The 23,569-nt window shown below is 38.2% G+C and overlaps 1 protein-coding gene across 5 annotated transcripts in view; it reads left to right on the forward strand.

The window, feature by feature from the left end:
- The first annotated feature begins 5,705 nt into the window (after positions 1-5,705).
- The window catches only part of TDRD3 (tudor domain containing 3), a 160,403-nt gene continuing 142,539 nt past the window's right edge, over positions 5,706-23,569 (forward strand). For 4 of the 5 annotated variants that reach the window (XM_047720097.1, XM_047720099.1, XM_047720098.1 and 1 more), the window contains exon 1: positions 5,707-5,857. In XM_047720097.1, the coding sequence (XP_047576053.1) occupies positions 5,817-5,857 (41 nt within the window). In that variant the 5' untranslated portion in view covers positions 5,707-5,816. Of the gene's footprint in view, positions 5,858-23,569 lie in introns of all 5 variants that reach the window. The other variant, XM_047720096.1, reaches the window with a different exon arrangement.

Raw genomic sequence — 23,569 nt, forward strand, 5'->3', positions numbered from 1 at the left:
CCCCACCCTCCAAATACCTTCACTGGCCATACAACATGAAAGAAAAATGAGCTTTTTTTCTTGCCTTTTCTTTTCTTTTCTTTCTTTTTAGAAAAATAAACTTTTTTTTTTTTTAAATCAGAGAGAGAGGGAGAGAGAGTGAGGGAGCACAAGCAGGCAGAGTGGCAGGCAGAGGCAGAGGGAGAAGCAGGCTCCCTGCCGAGCAAGGAGCCCGATGTGGGACTTGATCCCAGGACACTTGGGATCATGACCTGAGCCGAGGGCAGCCACTTAACCAACTGAGCCACCCAGGGATCGCAATAAACTTTTTTTTTTTTTTTTTTAATTAAAAGCCACTGGTATTTTGTGGTTGCTTATTGTCATGGAATGACCTGGTCTGTCCTGAGGGCCACACACTGTACTGCCTGTATTCATTAGTACAGAAACTTTAAAATAAGAAAAAGTAAAATGACGTTCATCTGGTATGATTTAGAATCATAGAATTCTAGAAGTTATTCTTTGAAGGTCAGCTATTTCGTTACTCTTCCTCCTAAAAATTCATCTCCTAAATCATATGTTCTAGAATCATGATTAATGGGTGAACAACAAATTCTCTTGTCTTTAGTTTGTGAAACCCCACTCTTTCTGTTTATCTATTCATCTGCTGATGGACATTTACATTGTTTCCACTTACTGACAATAGTGAACTATGCTGCTATGAACATCAAATACAAATTTTGGGGTGAATATTAGTTTCCATTTCTCTTGGATATATACACCTAGGACTAGAAATGCTGAGTCATATGAAAACTCTATATTTAAATTTTTGAGAAACTGCCAAACTCTTTTCCAAAATGGTTGCACAATTTTACATTCCTACCAACAATGTATGAAGATTCTAATTTCTTCACATCCTCATCAACACTTGTTATCATCCATCTTTTTAACTATAGCCATTTTAGTGGGGGTGAAGCTTCTCATTGTGATTTTGATCGGCATTTCTCTAATGACTAATGATGTTGGTCATATTTTCATCATTTATTGCCCATTTGCATACCTTCTTTGGAGAAATTCCTGCTTAAATGCTTTGCTCATTTTTGAGTTGTCTTTTCACTATCTAGTCAGTAGAGTTCTTTACATATTCTTGCTTTAAGCCCCTATTTTCTTCCTTTCTGTAGATTATCTTTTCATTATCTTGGTGGTATCCTTTGAAGCACAAAAGTTTTAAATTTTGATGAAGTGCACTTCATCTAATTTTTCTTTTTTAGTTCATACTTTGGATGTCATATCTATTGCCTAATTCAAGATTTGGTTCTTGGAGATTTGGTTCTACTTTTTCTTTTTCTAGAATTTTATATATTTAGCTCTTGCATTTAAATATATGATTTACTTTCAGTTAATTTTTGTGTATGATATAAGGAACTTTACTTTTTTGTATGTGGATATCCAGTTGTTCCAGCACCATTTATTTTAAAGACTTTTTTCCTGTTCTTAAAACTGGAAATATTTTTGCTTGTTTCCAGGCTACTACCATGTTTCCTGGATGAACTCAACATCTGAATCATTCACAGGTTATTTTAGTATTCTCTGGGATGTTAATGGCTTAAGATCAAAAGATTTAATGTGCTTTAGAAAAACTAGGTATACTTATAATCTCACCTTTTATCATGGTTCCTATTCCTATTTTTCCATATTCTATCATTTTTCACTCTGAACCACTTTCTTCACTGAAATGTTAAGGACAAAACAGAAATGAATGGATTCTGTCTCTCTCTCTTCTGTTAACTTACACCACTGACTCCAGATAAATTTACTTCCTTCTTTTTATTCTCCTTAGCTAGCAAAGCTCGCTTTCTTTTTCAAAAATCTATTTGAGAGACGGAATGAGAGTGAGTGAGCATGGGGAGGGAGAGAGGTTGGGGGAAGGGGAGATAAGGGGTAAGGTAGGGGGAGAAGGGAAGCAGACTCCCTGCTGAGGAGGGAGCCTGATGTTGGGCTCCATCCCAGGACCCTGGGCTCATGACCTGGGCTGAAGACAGACACTTAACCAGATGTGTCACCCAGATGCCCTGCCTTGCTAAGCTTTTCTATCATTCTTAGGATTTTGCCCAACTTTAAGCTAATTGTAGACTTTATATTTTCGGTAAATTGGTGACTTATCTTATTAAAAATGAAAATTGTTATTAATATTTTTTGGTTTAGTCAGCTGCTACCATTTTCCATGGCACTAACATATTTATACAGACTGTAATTCCAATTAAAAGTTTTGGATGTGAACAAAATTGGTATAATATATCTTTTAGCTTTTTATGTTGAAAAATTTTAAGTTAGAGAGAAGTTACAATATAATGAGCACACCCATTTTAAACATTTTGCCACATTTACCCTCTCTCCCTCTTTAATATACATACACATATGTATGTATATTTGTTTTACATATATTATGTATCAACATACATGTTTTTTCTGGGTCACTTGGAGATAAGTTGTAGACACCATAACTCCTCAGCCATAAAAGCTTTGGCATAAAATTTCCAAGATTAAGTATAATGCCACAAAATATCTTTCTCTCTTTTTTTAAGATCCAAAATTCTACTTTGTTGTTACATCTCTTGAGTCTTATTAATATGGAGATTTTAAAAAATTATTATTATATTGGCTCAATGAATAGGTCAGGCCAGGTTTCTTATAGAATATACCACATTCTGGATTTATCTGCTTGTTTCTTCCTGTTTGACTTGCTTCAATATCCTCTATATATCCTTTAAGTTTTTGCTTATATCTAGACCAGGGCTGCTCAGCTTTGGCACTATTTACATTTTGGGCCAGATAATTCTTCGTTGTGGGAAAACTGTGTTGTCCATTGTGCAATGTTTAGCAGTACCTATTAGATGCAGTAACACTCCCCACCCCCCAGGTTATGACAACTGAAAATGTCTCCGGGCATTGTCAAATGTACCGACTTGGGTAAGGGATAAGGAGTGGGGTGCCAGTCTAGAAGCTTGATTAAATTCAGGTTAAACAATTTTGGCAAGAATATTTCTTTCTTTTTTTTTTTTTTAAGATTTTATTTATTTTTTTTGACAGAGATCACAAGTAGGCAGAGAGGCAGGCAGAGAGAGAGAGGAAGAGAAGCAGGCTTCCTGCTGAGCAGAGAGCCCATGTGATGTGGGGCTCTATCCCAGGACCTTGGGATCATGACCTGAGCCAAAGGCAGAGGCTTTAACCCACTGAGCCACCCAGACTCCCCAGCAAGAATATTTCTTAGAAGATGTTGTGTATTTTGCATCATGTGCTTCATCAGTAAGCACATAATATCAGATTGTCCCATTAGTGATTCTAGCTCTAGTCATTTGGTTAAGGCAGTGATTTTCTTTTTTACTGGAAAGGTACATTTTTTCTTTTGTAATAATTAAGTTATAGCTTGATACCTTAAGACTGTGTGAAGATCCTGTACTCCTATGATCTTTCACCAATGGCTTTTAGCATCTTTTGATGACCTTTGCCTCAATCAACTGTGAATGAATCAGAAAATGTGAATGAATCAGAAACTGTGAATGAATCAGAAAATTAGAAAATGGAATTTTCTAATTCCATCATTGTTCTACATTTATTCTCTGGGATACTTCTGAAAGAAAAGCTTTCATCCTTTCACCTTTTATTGTTTTTTATTATTTTAATTTTAATATTCTCTATATCCAATGTGGGGCTTGAATTTTCAACCCCAAGCTCAAGAGTCACATGACTTACCAATTGAGCCAGCCAAGGCACCACTTGTTTTTAGTGCCATTCTGAAAGCATGTATTTTACCTATTTTTAAAAATTCAATAAAGTATCATCATTGTTTTTGATGGTAATATTGTCCCAAGTTTTTCCAGTGGGAATCCTTAACCCATTCTTCAAAACACTTGTTAAAGTAAGGGGATAATGTTTCAGCATTTTATTAAAGTTACTGTAAGCGCTACGCAATGGTAAATTCTTACTACACTGCACTGTAAGAACAAACGTGTAACGGATTCACATTTAGCCAGTGAAGAATTCTGATATTAGGACAGCATATCATTTTTATAGTTAATAACTTACACTAATTGCAAAATGTAAATAATTGGTCAGAGTAGATCCTATTTAACAGCCAATAAAAATTATTAGCAACTTGAGTCATCTATTTACCTTCAGAGGATAAATCTTTTCCTGACTACTGAACAGGATAACTGGTGCTATTAAAGTGAAATATACTTGTAGCATGTGTATGGCCGAAACACAGTATACTACTGCAAATTGCGAAGAATAGGAAGGAATTACTTTTGATTCTAAGCACTTGGAAATAACTTTTATTAAAATAAGTACCTAAGCAAGGTGCTTGAAAACATATTTCGATAGCATTAGATGCATCGCGATTTTAAAACTATGATTTGGGAAGCCCAAACGGAGTTTCCCAATTAAAAGGAGAAAAATTTGTATTGAGTTTTAAAACTCCACCCATGGCAATTATTTCCTTCCTTCTGTAACTGTGAATTTCCTCCCCAATCCCAGGAACGGCTCTGTCCAGTTCCGCAGTCTCTGCTCCATGTCTGTGTTTGGGATGATGGTTTCAGATGAGGCAGCGGCGGGTGATCCGGCTTAAGTTCGGGGTTTCTCCCGGTGACTTGACGACAGTTGCGGCCCGAGGCACACAGAAGCGTCTCTACCCCGAGCAGCCGCAGAGCGGGTAAACCATGGAAGGCGGAGCAAACTTTTAGGGAGTGTCTCCCCGGCCCGAGGCCCCACCTTCCATCTGCTCCTCTCCGATTGGCTGTCGTGAGTCTCAGCCGACCTATCGTGCTGGAGCGTCTAACGCGCCGTTCGGCGACGCCGCCGCGCAGGCTCACTCGGGGACCCGCCCCTGCGCATCAGCCCTCTTGAGAGCCGGAGGACACCAGCGAGGGGGCTGTGGAGCCAGCCAAGCCCGGTTATGCCAGTGCCAGCTGTGACGGGTCCAGTGGCAGAGCGAGACCCGTGACAGAGCGACAGAGAAAACAAACACTGACACAACTGCCCGATTTACCCATGTCCCTTAAGTTCAGGTTTCCTTGGGTTGACCATTCATTGTGCTCCAACCTCCTACAAACTGATTTGCCTGTGGGGACTCGAAAAAAATGCGACTTTATTCTTTTCTTCGTGTCGGGGCAGATCGAAAAGCATAGTGAATGGAGCGAGACTTTATTTTAAGAAAGTAAACTTTTCTCCAATGCACAGTGGCTGGCAACACCTCTTTCGTTGAGTTTCACTGTCCCCAGGCTGGAAGCACTGCCCCTCCACCGACCCGCCGTCTCAACTCTGGCATACCCTGGCCTCTGGTGAAGTGACTGGCTGTCGGCGCTGGAAAGCGGACGTTACTTTCCGCTCTACAAAGAAAAAAGTCCGCATTAGTTTCCAAGGTGTGCAACTCAGAAAAGTGAGCCAAAACAAAAAATAACCAGGCTTCGGTGGAAAGCAAAGTCTCGTAGTCCTTGCTCACAAACTGGCCTGCGATTTCCAGGCCCCAGCCGGTGTGAGAGGCCTCACAGCCCCAGGCAGGCTGCAACCTCCAAGCCCCACGCCAGGCCTGCCCCTGCGGCCGCTCGGAAAACGCGGCGAGCGGAACCGGCACGCGGAAGCGCCGGCCGCATTGAGCATGCCCAGTTGCAGAGCCGACCAGAGGAGTTTTTTTTTTCTTTTCTTTTCTTTCGTTTTTTTTTTTTTTTCTTTTTTTCTTTCTTCTTCTTCTTCTTTTTTTTTTTTTTTTGGTCTCAAGTAGGAGGCCTACCCCCCCCCACCCCCACCCCAGCCCCCCACCACCCCCGGCTTAAGCAGCTACCATGTCTGAGGTTCCCGGCGCGGCGTTGTCCCAGGCGGGTTGGTAAGTGGCGAGTCCCGCTGGCCCCTCGGCCACGGACGCGGGCCGGGGCCCCGAGGAGTGTTGGGGTTGGGGGCGGTGGGGTGCGTGTCGGGGTAGGCGGAGGCCGCCGCCCGCCCCCGGCCTCTCCCCGGGCCCTCCGGGCCGGCTCCGCCCCCGGCGCCACGAGGAGCGGAGCGAGTACCCCAGCTTCCCTCGGGGCGGCGGCGGCGGCGCGGCCTGGGCCCCGGGAGGCGGGCGGCGGGCTGGGGAGAGGCCGGGGGCTGCGGGCCGAGCAGGCAGGGTGGCCGGCGGCCCAGGCCCGAGCGCATTCGCCCGGGAGGACCTGCCACGCCGTCCGCGCCGCTCTGGGGAGTGTTGCTGCGGCGGGACGAGGGGAGGCGAGGGCTGGAGGGACCCAGTGCAGCGGAGAGGGGCGAGCGCGGCCGGAGCCCGCGGGCCCTCAGGAAGTTGAGGGCCCACCAGGGCAAAGCCCGTGCTGCAACCGGGCCGCCTCTTCTTCTAATTTCAGAGTAGTGTGTACAGACCGGTGTGAAGCTGCCCTCCGTGGCACACACACAACTTCTGAAGCTAAGAATGACCTCATTGTCAACTCGTGTGGGTGCTCCGTGGAACTTTTCTTGAAGCGATGGCAATGTTGTGATTTTTAAAGACGTTTCATGTTAGGATTTTAGAATCTGAAAGCAGTTTAAAAAATGCGAAATTAAGCAGTTTCTGGAACTGAGGCCATTACAGTTGTTAACATCCAGTTTAATTTAATAACGCTTTTGCAGGCCTACCTAGGCAGTCTGAGAGGAGTGGTGGGAAGGAGGATGAAAAAGATTTGCCCCAGCTCTCTGGAAGTTCACTATCTTGGTGAAAAGAGGAGAGAGGGGGGCATTACAGAAACAAACATAAAAACGGGGAACAGTGGCAAACTGTGCAGAGAGGCATGCAAATGGGCTATGGAATTGGGAGGGGAAGGAGAGTTCATTTCCTAGAGAAGCAGGTTTTGAAAGATGGTGAGGGAAAAGTCTTTCTAGACAGCCACTGGAGAGGCGATACAGAAGTAGGAAAGTGCTTATTGGTTTGCAGAACTGACACTAGATCCTAGTGGTTCCTGGAAGTAGGAGGGTGTCCAGTGAGGATTAAGACCAGAAAGGTTGGGGCAGGTTATGGTGGCTACAAGTGCCTAAAAGATATGGATTTGATTTTGTGGATAAAGTTTTTGATTGGAGTGGTATAATAATGCCTGTGTTTTGAAGAAGGGGCTCCTGGCTGTGCAGGCACTTCACTTTAGAAGTGAGGACTCAGGCACAGAACTGTTAAGTAACTTTTCTGACCTAGCTAGGAAGTGGTGGAGTTCAAAGGTGAGCACAGGGGAGGCTGGTTCCAAATCTGGTGCTTTTAACCATTATGCATTGTTGTTCCCATGGTTTTTGCATAGAACACCATTAGGGTAACAGACTTTGAAGGTAAGACTCACCATACTCAGTTCTGTTTTTATTCTGGAATCTCTACCTTCAGTTTCTTTACCTCACAAGAATGTTTTGGATAATAACCTTGGCTTACTCTTTTACTTGAGTTTCTCTCCATTTTTCATTAAATTGAGCCTTGAAGGGTTCTTCAACCTAGTTATATGATTTCATTTACAAACTTAACTTAACCTAGTAATATGATTTCATTTACAAACTTGTTGGGTTACTTCTTTCCAACATGACACCTCCAAAGTCTAGTCTCATTGGTTCCAAACACATACTAAATTGTTCTTTTCTGGACTACAAGCTCTTTAGGGGTGGGGAACTGCATCTTATTTTTCTGTATATTTGTACTGCCAGGGAGCCACTACAGTATAGGTTCCCAGTAAAGTCTGATACAATTGACCTTGGAATGCCCCTGCTAATCAGATTCTATAGCCCCTGTCTCTACCCAAGTTTAGATAGTGCCTCCTTCTTTTGTTACATTGTTAAAGTCCCTAGCATGGTTATATTGTAACATTTGTCATTTTGTGTTGCAAATGATCTGTTTAACATGTTTCTTCTTCCACCAGACTTTGTTGCTTTTATATGGCAGTGACTCACAAAGGCAATAGTAATTTGTGGGTCTAATAAGACTTTTTCTAAGAGTTACCATGTAATTCCTAATAGGTCTTAAACAGATTAGATTTGTGCCAAAGAAGAGAAAGAGGATCTCCTAGGTGTTTAAGTAGCCTGTATAGATCTTATGTTTAAGTAGAGCCTTACTGTGTTAAAATGTAGAATCTCAAAAGTTTAGGCAGAGAAGAGAACTGGAAGGATTTAGGACCATAGAGTAGTTTTGACCAACTCATTCCAGGTCTGACAGTCTGAGTTTCCTCTAACTCTTGGGATTCTGTTATTGTTACTGACAAAACCATTTTTTCTTAGTACTTAGTCTATACACTTAATTACTTATAGGACCTGAAAAGAAATAGATGTTAAAACACCTAAACTATTATTAAATCCTTTCTATCATCTTCACCTAAAATAATAGTTTAGGGTAATATTTTATCTTAAAGCTTAGGTTTCTGATACATAATTCCAATTTATGGTTTTTGTTTTGTTTTGTTTTGTTTTTGAGTAAATTTCCCCCCCTCTTAAGTTTATTATCTTAAAGACCCCCACAAAACCAATACTTTTTTTTTTAAAAGATTTTATTTATTTATTTGACAGAGAGAGATCACAAGCAGAGGGAGAGGCAGGCAGAGAGAGAGAGGGAGGGAAGCAGGCTCCCTGCTGAGCAGAGAGCCCGACGCGGGCCTCGATCCCAGGACCCTGAGATCATGACCTGAGCCGAAGGCAGCGGCCTAACCCACTGAGCCACCCAGGCGCCCAAAAACCAATACTTTAAAATACATCTCCAATAATAGCCACTCCAGCAGACATTACAGTAATTTTTTTTTTCTTTAGTGATGAGTAGCATAGAAAGCAACAGGTTATGCTAATTTGAACTTAAAAGTTTCAGGGACTTTCACAGTATGGTGGTTGTGTTTAAATAATGCACTAAATAGTACATTGATCTCTTGTAGTGTTTAGTTATATGTGTGGAATAAACTTCACAATGAGAGATTTGGCTCAATTTGTCTCAATAACAGATTTACTTAACGTCTTTTGTTTTTTCTCTTTGGAGATTCCCCTTAAAGGGGAATTGCATGTTTCTGCTAACCTTTTGAATCTTTAGAATTTTTATAGAAATATCAACCTTTTGGAACCTTAAAAAATAGAAACATGTTAGAACATAATTGTGATTGTGTTTTTGGGAAAGGTATTTTCCATAGACTTAGTGATGGCACAGCTTAACACCCTTGTGTGCAGATGAGGATACTGAAGCACAGAGAGAATCAAAGATTTGCTCAGTTATAAGTAGCAGATCCAAGAATACTGCTCAAATGTGTGGAATAAAGATTCAAAACTCATTTCCATCAAGCCATGGTGATCATTTCTAATTTAAATTGTTGATCAAAAATAACACATTTTGAAATAGAAAATTGGATTAAAGCATTTTGTGGTGTGTAAATTGACTTTCTCCTTTGGGAAATATAAGGTGCTTATGCTTAGGAGTGGTTGATTTTGAAAACAAAGAAAGCTTGTATCTTGCAGTGGCTCACTTAAGTGCTGATCAGAGTTACCTGAAAATGGTTAATTCTGTATCTTGCAAAGTCTAAGATTATCTGAAAGGTAAGGCACTATATTATATGTGTTTGTCTTACCTAGCAGTTTTGAGTTGAAGACACCATAAGGTAACATTAGAAATAGTGTTTCCATTTTATTCTGAAGGAACATAGTTCATTAGAAACTCCAGATTTCTAACATGGAAGGCTTAACCCAGATTTGCTCTGGGTTTTTTGTTTTTGTGTTTTTGGTGAAGAGGGAAAGGTTAGAGGGGAAATGGAAGGATGAACACACAAGTCTTCTTACCTTGTTCCCCTTGAACTTCACCTTCTCTTTTGAGTTCTATTTCTTTGACTACTGGTGCTACCAGTATACTGACCATTCTCTGGCCCAAGTGTGTACCACCAAACTCCTTTCCCTTTCTTTCACCTTTGAACAACTAAGAAAGACTGCAGCTTAAAAAAAGTCTATAAAAATTTAGTACTAGAGAAGAACAACTGTAAGATAAATAAAATAGGAAGCACAATGACAGTGTGGAGTATAAAGTGAATGCTCTTTTGTCTTGAGGAGCCAGCCCTGTTCCACATGTTGCTTTGAGATAGCTATTCCAAAGGGTGCTTTAGGACAATTTGCTGGAATTTCTAATTTCTAACTTTTGACCTATCCACAGATGGAGAGCTTCTTTTCACATGCCATCATGTAGAAGCTTCCTCCCCAAAACATTAATGATCAAGACCAAGAAAGTCAGATTCCCGGTTCAGTAGCCCACTCTGCACCTTTCTTTTATGGCTTCTGTTTTCTGAGAGACACACCTCTTCCCTAAGAGATTGCTGGTGAATGATCTGTCTTCAACCGGGAAGCAACTTTTACAGCCCCATCAGCATTACTTTACTTTTACCTGCTACACTGTTGCTAACAGTGATATGAGAGAAGTTTATACAAAGGGTGTCTGAAGTTTTGCTCCCTCATATGCCAACATAACTCTTAGGCATAAGTCCATTTGTAAAGAATATTGGTAGTTCTTTATAAGGTGGTATATTAAGTGCAAGATACTTTATTATCTAGAATTATAAAATATTTTATCATTACCGCTTTGATATAAACATACTCTTGGTACACTGTTTCAGAAAGGATCAGAACCATTAAAACACTTTTTTAGCCAAAACAATAATAGATCATATTGAAGAATACTAGAAGAAGCCAGTTGCCTTGTATTTAGTTTTCAGGGGAGCTTATCAGAGACATCCTATTTTGAAATATTTCCTATTTTTTTTAATGAGCATTTGTAACTATATCTTTGGTTTATGTTGTTTGTGAAATTATAGTTTAATACTAATAAGCCTTGTTGACCTTCTGTCTTAAAATATGTTACATATTGCCCGGTGGCTTCTACTGATACTATAAACTGCTAAAAATGCCTGGATAGTCTGTTAAACTGCAAATTTTAAGGTTTCAAGGTACTGTTTGCAGTGATTTTTTTGGTGAATAACCTATAAATCTAGTTTCAACTGCCTGTAGACTTGACTGCCTCAAGCATAAAGGGGGTATAAAAAGAAACTTGCTACCTCAGCAAGTTGAAAATAATTTTCTCATCTCACACAGCAGCATTTGCTAAATCAAGTAAAAATTACATAGTAACATTTCAAGAACCATAAAAATATAACTATATCAACTTTTTCGGCGTATATTTTCTCCTCTTGACAAAAGAAGGATATTGGCAGTTTGACTTATCATGTTTCAGTTAAGTCCCATCTCTCTAGAATTGACTTTTTGTAAGATGTAGGATCTGGAAGTAGCTGAAGAAGTCTTTACCTCCAGGTGATTTTTAGAAGAAGCAGACTGCACTCCCAGTAATGCAAAACAATTTATGTAAAAATTGAGAAACATTTGTGAAGTCATAGAATGAAAACAAAGTAAAGCAGAGAAGAGGAGACAATAAATGTGTGGTGATAAGATAAAATTTTAACAGGGGTGTCAAATCAAAGATACTGAGAACAGGAAAGAAGCACCCTAGTGATATAGAGAAAGGGGAAGGAACCACATCACACTCCAGGGCTGGACAGATCCTACGTGTACCTTAGTACTGTAACCCCTACAGGTTTCACAGCTACTCTGTGGGTGAGTCTGTGTGCATGTGTGAGTGCTTCTTACACTTATTACAGCTTTACAGCCTTTATAGTGGAGACAAATAGCTACCCTCATCTTAAGATAGTGCTGTTGAAGGTATGGTATCTTTACAACAGTAAGTCTCTGCAATAATGCAAAGAAATATGTAACCCTATATAGTAATGTGTCTACTGAAATACATGTAGTAAATGTTTATGCCTTATACACAAGGCACTGTTTGTTTTTGCGATGATATACAAGTCCCTCAGTATTTAAACATGCTATACAGTGGTATTTTGCTTGGGAAGTCTGGAAGGCTTTCCAGAACTAATGGTGTATAAGTAGGATATGTTGTATATGCCATCTTATATGGTGTCTAATCCTTTTCTAGGGAAAAACAAGGCAGATTCATTGATGCATTCATTCAACAAATAATTATTAAACATCTTGTTGTAGCAGAGACTTTCTTTAGTACAATCCGATGTAGTCTTATGGGGAGAAAGCCATTAACTATGTACTGTAAACACTGCATCTGTAAACACACCAGAGATGAAAAGGGGCATGGTTCTGGAAGAATTTATGGAATGGAAATTTGGTGTCTTTGTGGTGGTTGTAGAATGCATCCCTGAGATCTGGAGGATGAGTGGGAATTATATAGGATAAGTAAGATTTTAAAAAGCAGATGCAAATTTCATAGGGCAGTAGGGAGCATGGTGAGTACAAAGGTCTGAAGGACTGGGATGAATGGACAAGATAGGAACAGTATAGGGAGGTGGGACTGGGAGATACTTAGGGTCTAGATCATGTAGCTTGGGCCTTGCTTTTATTCTAGAGGCAAAGTTTTATCAAAGTTTTATCAGGGGTTGGAGTAGGGATGACATCATAGTTAAATTTTGAGAAATGCTTGCATTGAAGAAAATAGCTCAGAGCTTGGCATGAGTAGCTGGATGGATAAAGTGGTGGTGATGATTGAGATGGAGAACAGAAATTGACTTGAGCAATATTTAGGAGGTAAAATGGACAGAACTTTTAGATGGATTGTTTATGGGAAAGAGAGAAGGAGGTGTCAAAGAGTTGATTTCTAGGTTTCTGGCTTTTATACTTGAACTGATTACAATAGGGTTAAATAGGGAGTATTAGAAAAGGAACACACTGTTGACGGGTGGAATTGAAGTTGGACATTATTTGACTGTGAAGTGCCTTTGAGTTATCTAAAAGAAGATGCCAGTTAGGCATTGGGAAATACTAATCTTGTACTAGGAAAAAGACTGGATTAGAGATAGAAATTCGGAATCATTCAAGTATAGCTGATAATTGAAGCAGTGCAGATGAGATCATCTAAGGCCACACTGTCCAGTATGGTAGACAATAGCCACATGTGGCTGCTGAATGCTTGTAAAATGTAAAATACTTGTACATGTAAAATACAAACTGGATTTGGAAGACTCAGAACAAAAAAGGATGTAAATATCTCTCATACATTTTTATATTGCTTATAATTGAAATAATGCTCTCAATATATTGTGTTAAAATACATTATAATTTAACTTCACATGTTTCTTTTTACTGTTACGAGTGTGGCTTGCATCTTATTTCTATTAGATAGCACTGATCTATGATCTAAAAAGTCAGGCTTTACGGGCTCTCTGCTCAGCAGGGAGCCTGCTTCCTCCTCTCTCTCTCTCTGCCTACCTGCGATCTCTGTCAAATAAATAAATAAAAATCTTAAAAAAAAAAAAAAGTCAGGCTTTAAATAAGAAGAGGCTGGGTTCAAGCACTGAAGAATTTCAGCATTTTAAAAGAGAATTAGCCTTTTAGGAGCTGCCAGAGAGGGGAAAAAGCATTGGAAGGAAATCATTGACTTTTCTGAAAAGAGAAAATGGACATATCTTTAAGAGTTCTGTGACAAGGGGCGCCTGGGTGGCTCAGTGGGTTAAGCCGCTGCCTTCGGCTCGGGTCATGATCTCAGGGTCCTGGGATCGAGCCCCGCATCGGGCTCTCTGCTTGGCGGGGAGCCTGCTTCCTCCTCTCTCTCTGCCTGCCTCTCTGCCTGCTTGTGATCTCTCTCTGTCAAATAGATGAATAAAATCTTTAAAAAAAAAAAAAAAGAGTTCTGTGACAAGATTATTTGCTTAGGTCAATATTACTGACTTGCTGATTCTAGAGATTCAGATCAGTTTTTAAAACATTTTTTTTTTTTATAAATTTAGGTATCTGAATGTTCCTTTTTAAAAAAATTCCACCGCCCCACCTCATCCCCACCCCCGTCCCCTCAAATCTCTTTTAAATATAAAAGGCAAATAGGGGCCTGGGTGGCTTAGTCTGTTAAGGCTCTGTCTTAGGCTCAGGTCATGATCCCAGAGTCCTGGGATCAAGCCCTGCATTTGGCTCCTTGTTCAGCAAGGAGCCTGCTTCTTCCTCTGCCTCTCCCCCTGCTCATGCTTTCTCTCTCTCTCCCAAATAAATAATTAAAATATTTAAAAACAAAATGCAAATAAAATTCAGCTGCAGCTTTTCAGAAGACAGTCTGTTGTAGACATTAAGTGAAGATGTAAGAAAAAACTTTTTTATTTTACTAAATTCCTAAGCAAGACCTTGAGATATTTGAAAATTAAGGTAGATTTTTAAAAATATATGATATGAAACATTAAACATAAATGTTGATGGGAAAACTTGCTAAATAAATTAAGCCAACATTTTATAATGGCTTTTGGAATTAATTCAGTTTAAGTTTTGTTTTGAAAGAGAAATAGGGATGTATGCAAGTTTAAACATCCAGAAAGTTGATAGATGATCATGATAAAGTGAATGAAATAATTTTTCCTTTTGCCATAATATATTCTAATATTATTAGACCCAAAGAAATAAGTGTATATTCCTTTTGCCATAGATGTATTCTAATGTTATTAGATTAGATTAGATCCAGTTTTTCTATTTAGTTAAAATAGTTTGATGTCTCGTTTTGTAAGATCCTGCAGGACAAAGATCAAGTCTTTTTATGTTTCTATAGCATTCTTAGCATTTAGCAGGGTGTGAGGTCCACAGTAGACACAGAAATGCTTGTGGAATGAATGTTGTTAGTACCATCGTAATTAGTCTCAGGATGTTTCATAATATTGTTTTTGTGTTCTCAAGGAACATGAAACTTATTCAGGCTTTGTATAGCGTAGGAAATTGTTACTTGTGAAATGAATGTGAAATTCTAAAAATCAGTTTTATGGAAAAATTGTTATTTTTACAGAAATGCAGGAAATAACCTGTTAAAGCTTTCTCTATTGATACTTCTGACAGAACACAAACACATACATTTACAGATATGTTGATAATATTTCTTTGAATGGGACAACCAACTGTTTCTGTAGGGGTTTGAGATGTTCTCTCTCAAAGCATTGTTAATAGAAATTACTTTCAGAAGTTTGTTTTTAGTATAAGTTTGTCCTAGGTCCTAATTATTTCTTTACTCATTTGATATTTTATGAGCTGCTAAAGTTTTTACTTTTCTTTTTCGATATTTCAGAATTGCTTGTTATCTGGGGGTCCCTGGTTAGAAAGGCATTAGGATGATGAGGTTGTAATTCATTCTGTGGCCTTTGATAGGGCAAAGCAGTAGGCATTTGGGACACTTTCCAGTTTAGTAAGCTGGCACAGGGTTTCAATCCACTGGGTTCTTATATGAGGACCCTGCCAAGCATAGGTTGTTCTTTTGTTAACTTTCAATTATGAACAGCAAAAAGACCAAGTATATGTTGCTAGTTAGGTCACAAAACGCGTAAAATAGGCTTCTTCTCAGTGGCTTTCCTCTGACTACCATACTCAGAATGACCAATACTGTTGAGCCTTTCCTCTGGGGCTGAGAGCTTCAGTTGGTGTGCAGAGGCTTCTCCTCCTGGGGGTTTGCCATAATCTTTTGTCCAGGCTGCCTGCTGAGTCTCTTGGTTTGTTTCACTCTAAATTGTGAGTAATAGTGACGGTTCTCCAGGATTGTGTTGATTTTCTTCTTTCCTTAGTTGTGCTTTTTGGGGAGATGTGGTACAAGGTTAGAACCCAGGCTCTATCAGACCCGTCTTTGGTCATTTTGAAGTTTTACAGGATTAGGGTATACTTCTTTATTTGACTGCTGCTGATAAATTTTTTGACTGCTTTTTCTGGTTGTGATTATTTGCTTTGTTTATGCTTTTTTTTCTTTAGTTATACATTTATCAGAAGTCTTTCTAAGCGAATGTTAATTAGGTGTTTCTTTGATAATTAACCATTGGTAAAAATGAATGTATTTTGTATACGTATATTAAAAATGTGGTTGCTCTATCAATACCATGAAATTTCAGTGCCCATTTTTGTGTCTGTGTTTACATCATTATTGGTGCAAAGTAACCACCCAAAATTTACATTTAACTTTGTTGGTAAACACATCTAGCAGCTCTTGGCTGTACAGAGACACCTGCCATTATACTCATTAAATTTTGATTTGACATCATGAAAAAGATAGTGCAGGGTAGTGGTTTAGAGGTTAATGGGTACAGAGTAATAATATTTAAATGATACTTGACAGAAATCATAGTGTGCGTTCTGGAGCCTGATTATTTTGAAAGGGCAATAAGGCCTTGAAGTTTTTACCAGTTTGTACTTATGTGAATAAGCATTAATATTGACATTATTTTAATTAAAACACAAAACTGGCCTGAGGTACACCCTTCTAATATTTACAGAACTGATCTACATTAGTTGGATTGAAATCTAGGCTGATGTACAAAGACCCCACATTATAAAGCTCTAAAAATCATAGCCTTTTTCCCCCCTCATCACAAAACAACATACAGTGATGGTGATATTGCTTTTTGTTGTCATTTAGGGACCCAGGTTCCTTTGATCTTACTGTTTTGTTGTCCCCTAACACTGGCTACTCCCAAGTATGGTCCTAAGATCAGCATCATTAGCATTATCTGGTAGCTTGTTAGCAATGTAGAATCTCAGTCTACCACAGTGCTCTTAAATCAGCATCTCTGTTTTAACAGGATTCTCCTAGTAACTTTTTTGTATCTCAGAGTTAGAGAAGCACCACTTAGGGTATTGTCATTGTTTCCACACATACAGCAAAGTAGCTGCCACATCTGAGTTTTAGCTTGCAGGAAGGGAAAGGACAGCTGAGAGCCATAGAGTCAAGTCCCTCCCTAATAGGAAAGGTGGGACACATCACTTCCTTGGTTTCCAAGAACTTAGAATTCTATGTGAAAGGGATTCTGGGAAATGTGGTCTAGCTCTGTGATTCTCAAACTCTTGCCAATTATTAAAATTTCTAGTTTTTCGGGGCGCCTGGGTGGCTCAGTGGTTAAGCCGCTGCCTTCGGCTCAGGTCATGATCTCAGGGTCCTGGGATCGAGCCCCGCATCGGGCTCTCTGCTCTGCGGGGAGCCTGCTTCCTCCCCTCTCTCTGCCTGCTTGTGATCTCTCTCTGTCAAATAAATAAATAAAATCTTAAAAAAAAAATTTCTAGTTTTTCACACGCCAGTACATTTGTGAAGTATAAAATTCTGTAACAATTTCAAATTTCTGTAAGAGTTTTTTTTTTAAACAAGCCTAAATATATTTTTTTAAATTTATTTTTATTTATTTGACAGAGATCACAAGTAGGCAGAGAGGCAGGCAGAGAGAGAGGAGGGGAAGCAGGCTCCCTGACAAGCAGAGAGCCCGATGTGGGGCTCGATCCCAGGACCCTGGATCATGACCTGAGCTGAAGGCAGAGGCTTTAACCCACTGAGCCACCCAGGCACCCCTCTGTAAGCGATTTTAAATGCTCCCTTCAGTTATTCCATCATGAAGCAGTAACAAAGAGTTTGAAGACTGACATGGATCCAGTCTTTGAAGACTGACATGGACCACACTTAAAGTAGTTCCCTTCTACCTGAAGACATTTTGAATTTTTCACTTACTGATGCTATTCAAATTATGGTAAAGTTGCATGAATTTGGTATGAATGAATGAGGAATTTTTTTTTTACTTTATACTTTTGATTTAATTTACTTATTAATATTCTACTTAAACATTTTTATTATTTTTAGTGATAATCTTATGTTTGTAAAGGACTTTTTAGTTTGCCAAGCCCTCTTTCCCTAATTATATGTCACTCCATAATAATAAGTATGTATGTATGTATTATGTTTGCTTATCAAAGGGGATTGCAAGCCTTCTTGGTTTAATCATGTGGTGATATCTATTATAACACATTAAAGAATAGTCATGTTTGTTATGAGGTAATACCTTTCCACTGTATTTTGTAGCTTTCTTATACTTTTAGTTACGAATTAATACGAACTAATATTACTTTACATTTGATGTTATGAGACTTATCTGTGTTGTTGTCATATTGGCTAACATTGCTTTACATGGTTTGAATTACTCCTGCCTAAACATGTTTTCGTGGAAAATAAAATTGAATTGGACCGTTGGTGGTCTTTTAAAATGTTTTACCTTATCACAATAACTTTCACGTGCAAATTGAATTGTTTATCGTTACTGGTAATGCTCTACTGCCTTAAGCAAAAGTATATTTAAAAAATGTCTGATTATAGATTTCTGTGTATCTAAGACTTGTATTTTCAAAGTGGAAAAATAGGCTGTTTGACTGAATGATTTTGTTATATTCAGCTGCTTGTTGCTGTTACAGCTTGCCTGGTACTGCCCTGCAGCCGCTGTTTTTTTTCTTTTTTGCCTAAGTACTCAGTGTACGTGAACTGAGAAGTCAGTAGGAAGTCAGCATTGTGGAGGAGGAACAGGCTTGCGAGCTGGAATTGATTTGTGTTTGGAACTGAAATTAGTAAATTCCATGATTTTGAATAGTTAATTTATATTAGAATTGGTTAATTAGAATTACATCACAAAACTGGGTTATCATTAGCGATTACTGAGGAAAAGAAAATAGTTGTGAAAACACCACATGTATCCTTGATTTTCAGTTAAATTTATACCTACTTTCTATTTTTAAATTTTAAGGTGTAATTGAAGTATGGCTGGCCACACAAATATACCTGCCTCTTGAGAAGCAATGAGGTTCATGGTTAAAAGCATGGGCTCTGAAGTCCAACTGTCTTCCGTTAGGGTCAGTCCTAGTTCTGCCACTGATTAACTATAGCCTTGAGTACATTAATTAAGTATTTGCTGCCTCAGTTTGCTCATCTGTTAAGTGGTGCCAATTATAGCACCTAACCCATAGTGTACTTAAGAGGATTAATGAGTTGATACACACAAAGTGTTCAGAACACTGCTTGTCATGTGCTGAGTGCCTAGTAAATATTTGCGTCCTTTCTAATGCATATTAAGCCTGGATTCTCATAACTTACTGCTACCTACAAATAAATTCATGTAATTTGCACATATATCGATTTCTGATATTGTGTTATTTCTGAAAAAAGTTGTCCTTTATTTTAGATTATCTTTTATTGTCTCTTAAAGGATTACCTTGATAAAGACAAAATCCTTATATCTTATGGGTTTTGAATCTCATTATAAAATATGTCTTACCATTTGGTAATCTTATAAATGTTGGTGCCTCAAATTAAAGATAAGTAATACAGATAGGATATTTCATATAATATTATTTCACTTGTACAGGAAGAATGAAAGACATTTGAGAGAGAGAACTATCAATATTCAATCTCTTATTTTGGATGTGAATTTAGTAAGTCTCAGAAGCTGAAGGCAGGTAATTTAATATTGTTGAAATATTGCATTATTATTAAGTATTTGCCTTTTAATTTTATAAATAAGGATTTCATTTAATGAGTAATGGAATGTTCTACTTAAAAATTAAATGTTTGGAGCCAGTTTTGTAATATGTAAATTTATGGAACAATATAAATTTTTTGAAGATTAAATAAATTTTTAAAGAGAGACATCTTTTGAGTCTAGATTTTAAAGAAAAAAGATTATATAGCTTTATCCTAAGTAAGGAGTTGGTAAACTATGGCCCAGTTTGATTTCATGCTTACTCTTGTTAATAAAGTTTTATTCATATACACCTATACCATGTATTTGTGCTCTGAGCAGAGTTGAGTAGTTGTGACAGAGATCGTATGGCCTGCAGGAAAACTACAATTTTTACTATCTGCCCCTTTACAGGAAAAGTTTTTTGGCCTCTGTCCTAAGTAATTAGTGAAGTAGATTTATTAGTTCATTATTACTTAGAAGAAGTTGGAATAAGTTGTACATGCTACTTTTCCAATGTTTGTCAAAAATAACTTTCCAGAACAACCACGATCCTTGTTTGTATCCTTATTTGTAATGACTGGTATGAATGGTGCTGCTTCACAGATTAGTAAATCCTAACTATTTGATAGGAATGTGCCACTACTTGCAGTGGGACTTTCTATCAGATACAGAATTGTCAGGTGTTTTTGAAATGGTCTACTGATTTTAATAGAACTTTTCCATTATGTCCTAGGGCAGATAGAAATCCTTCATTGCTTTCAATTGAGAATTTCTATCACACCTGGACAACTTTTGGATTTTGTAGAAAACCTAGACTACAGATAGTTTTTATCAAATCAGTATTGCTTAAGGGAAGGAACCAAATGTGAGGTTGAAAAGCCTGTTAAAATATATCAATTCTGAGTAAAATATAGAAGTTTTTCTTTAAATAGCAAAACCTATTTGGTAGCCAGTTATACTTACATTAACCTAATTTATTTGTAATCTGTTTTTTTATTGATTTATTTTTAAAGATTTTATTTATTTATTTTAGAGGGAGAGAGGAAGAGAAAGAGTACAAGCATGGGGAGTGGCAGGCAGAGGGAGAGGGAGGAGCAGGCTTCTCACTGAGGAGGAACCCCGACAAGGGCTCTATCCCAGGACCCTGGAATCATGACCTGAGCTGAAGGCAGATGCTTAACCGACTGAGCCACCCAGCATCCCAGTAAGAAGCTATTTTAGATTAGAAATTGAATTCATGAAAAAAATTCATGCATTGATTTGACAAAAATTATAGGTGAAGTTTTTTTTTTTTAATCTCTTTATTTATTTATTAGATTGAGTGAGACAGAGAATGAGCCAAGCAGGGGGAACAGCAGGGAGAGAGAGAGGCAGACTTCCTGCTGAGCAGGGAGCCTGATGCAGGACTCGATTCCAGGACCCTGGGATCATGACCTTAGCCGAAGGCAGATGTGTAACCTACTGAGCCACCCAGGTGTCCCTGTAGGGGAAGTATTTTAACAGTGTTCAGGGGACTAGGCACAAAGGGTCTAATGAAATCCAGTTTTTCAATATTCATTCTTATATTCATTCATATTTTTCCTTTTTGGATATGAATCCTCAAACTTGTAGAGTTGCCATTCCCACCACGTAGAGATTCATATTCACTGAGATTCTATTTTTTCATAGTTTTCATTTTTGACATTATTCTCATTATAGAATGTTTCATCAGAACTTTTACATTTCACCTAACCACTCTGGTGTACTGGGGTATAAGTAATATAGTGATAACAACCAAGCATGCCATTTAACAACTGTAACCAACATAAACAAATGACATAACTGAGAAATCCAGGCCCTGAATTTTGACTAAATTAAATAGACCACTGCAATCTTGATAGCTTATCCACAAACTTAAAGAGTATAATAGTTTTGAAGAGTGTATTAGTTTTTCTGTAAAAATTACCATTAATTTTACATATCAAATTGTAAGATATATGCAAATCGTTCTTTTTTCAAATGGCCAAACTTTGTATTAATGACTTGATGGATTCCCCAAGTACCACCCTGGGTCCAGAGATCCATCGAACGTTTTAAATCTGGGCCTTGAAAAGACCAGATTTGCTGAGTTTACAAAGATCACTCTGGTTTCTATTTCAAGGATGGGTTGAGAGATCAACATTCAGGTAGGGACAACTTAAAGGGAAACATTCTCTAGAGATAAACTTCATCAGTGAATTTTTTCTTAAGGGAAATTGAAGGAATTGATAATTCTACTTTATTCTCAGTGCCCTTGACTTCTTTCCTCCCCCACAATTTAAAAATAAAATCAGATAATACTTATTCTATTAGTGTTAGTGCTGGTGGTTTTTTTATGTTTTTTTGCTTAAAAATTCATAAGTTTGTTTGATGCCTCAAAACTAAAATACCTTTTGAAAATTTATTTTAAAAATAATATATATAATTTATATTTGCACTTATATGTATATAAAAATACTTCAAAAAAGAAGGTATTTTGAAATATAAAGATATTTAAGAAAAGAAAAGGAAGACCTCATCATGTAATTCTTAGATCTAGATTTCTGAAGAGGAGCAGGAATGTTATTTTTTTCCTAATTAATGAAGTTTTAAAAACATGCCAGGTGGGCATACTTGTGCTTACCTTTCTCATGACTAAGCTGATAGGATCAACTACTGATTCCCTTCTTATTTTAGTGCTATTTCCAAGCCAGTATGTGAAAGAAGCTATATTTGAAACAGTCATTTAATAATTAGATATTTTTAAGCAGGACATTTTTTTTCTCTGAGATCTGCGTTTCCTTTTTGAGAAAATATTTTATATAAAAAATATTTTATAAATGCCTTTTCTGGTATTTTTCCTTCTTTTGAAAGTTGCTGCTTTAATGTTGAGCACATGTCTGACTCTATCACATACATGGCACATACGTAGAAGTCTATCACCACTCTTTGTGTTATTTTCTACTTTTTCACCTGTGCCTACTGTTACTTTTCTGTTTGCTGCCGACTGACTTGTGCTTCTCCCACACTACACCAAATGCTTTTGCTGAAGTTATCAATGACCTGTTGGTGAGGTACATTCCTTACTGACTTCTTTGCTGCATCGGAGGATACTGGTCAACTCACTTCTTGAAATTTACTGTTCCGGTCCCCAAACACTGCAGAATTTTTGTTCTCTTTATCCTTTTCTTATTATTCAGTTGCTGTCTTTTTATAGTATTCTTATCCCGCTCTTTCTGCCTTTTCTCACTTTCCCTGTTGATACTACAGAAGTTTTGTTTCTGTTTCACTTTCTCATTTTTCTTACTTTAACTGATGAATCTCATTTTAAACTGATTTCTGCATGGTGATGATTCCTAAATCTGGCTAAGCCTGTATTTCAAAATGTGTGCTTGTTTTATATGAAACACTTGCTGTACAGTTTGAACTCAGTATCACAGAGGCACCTCAGACTTCCGTGCTTTTAACTGTGCTTTTCTTCCCCAGTCTCCCAAATTCTTTTCTTTATATTCTTAGTTTGTGGTACATTCATCTCACCCAGTCACCTAAAAGTCAGTTTTGCCTCTTACCATTCTCTTATATTTAAATTAAGAGTCAGTCCTGACAGTTTTACCTTCTAAATATTTTCCCACTAAAGGCCTTCATTCTTGGGAGGACATTAGGAGCCTCCTGATTGGTCTTCTTCCTCTCTCAAATCCATCTTTCCTAGGGCTGTTAGAATAAGTTATCTAAAGTTGTTATTTAACCTTTAGGTTTCCTGTCTCCTACAGGATGAAGTCTGTCTTCCTTACAAAGATTTGTATGTCTTCTTGTTTGTCTCTGGCTTTCTTTCTTGCTCCTTCCTCTCTGTAGTTGCCGCTCCAACAGTATCAGCCTGTTTATTGGTCTCTCATGTATGCGCTATATTGAATCTGATTATTATATCATTTCTCATCTTGCTCTTTATGTCTGTAATGCTTTTCTCCATTTAAGTTATTTGATTCTTGCCTCTCTTTTATTTTATCCCATTTTAAGACTTATTTATTTATTTTAGAGAGAGTGTGAGCTTGCAAGCGGGGGAGGGAGGGAGGAACAGAGGAAGAGGTAGAGGGACAGAAGCAGATTCCCTCCTGAGTAGTGAGCCCCATGCCAATGGATCTCAATCCCAGGACCCAGAGATCATGACCTCAGCTGAAATTAAGAGTTGGTCTCTTAACTGACTGGGCCACCCAGGTGCTCTGCCTTTGATTTTAAAATGCAGCTATTATCTTTTATAGGAAGTCTTCTCTAACAGGAAGAAGGTATCCTCTCTTTGAGTTCCTATA

The sequence above is a fragment of the Lutra lutra genome, chromosome 3 (assembly GCF_902655055.1).
Source record: "Lutra lutra chromosome 3, mLutLut1.2, whole genome shotgun sequence".
Taxonomy (NCBI): Eukaryota; Metazoa; Chordata; class Mammalia; order Carnivora; family Mustelidae; genus Lutra; species Lutra lutra.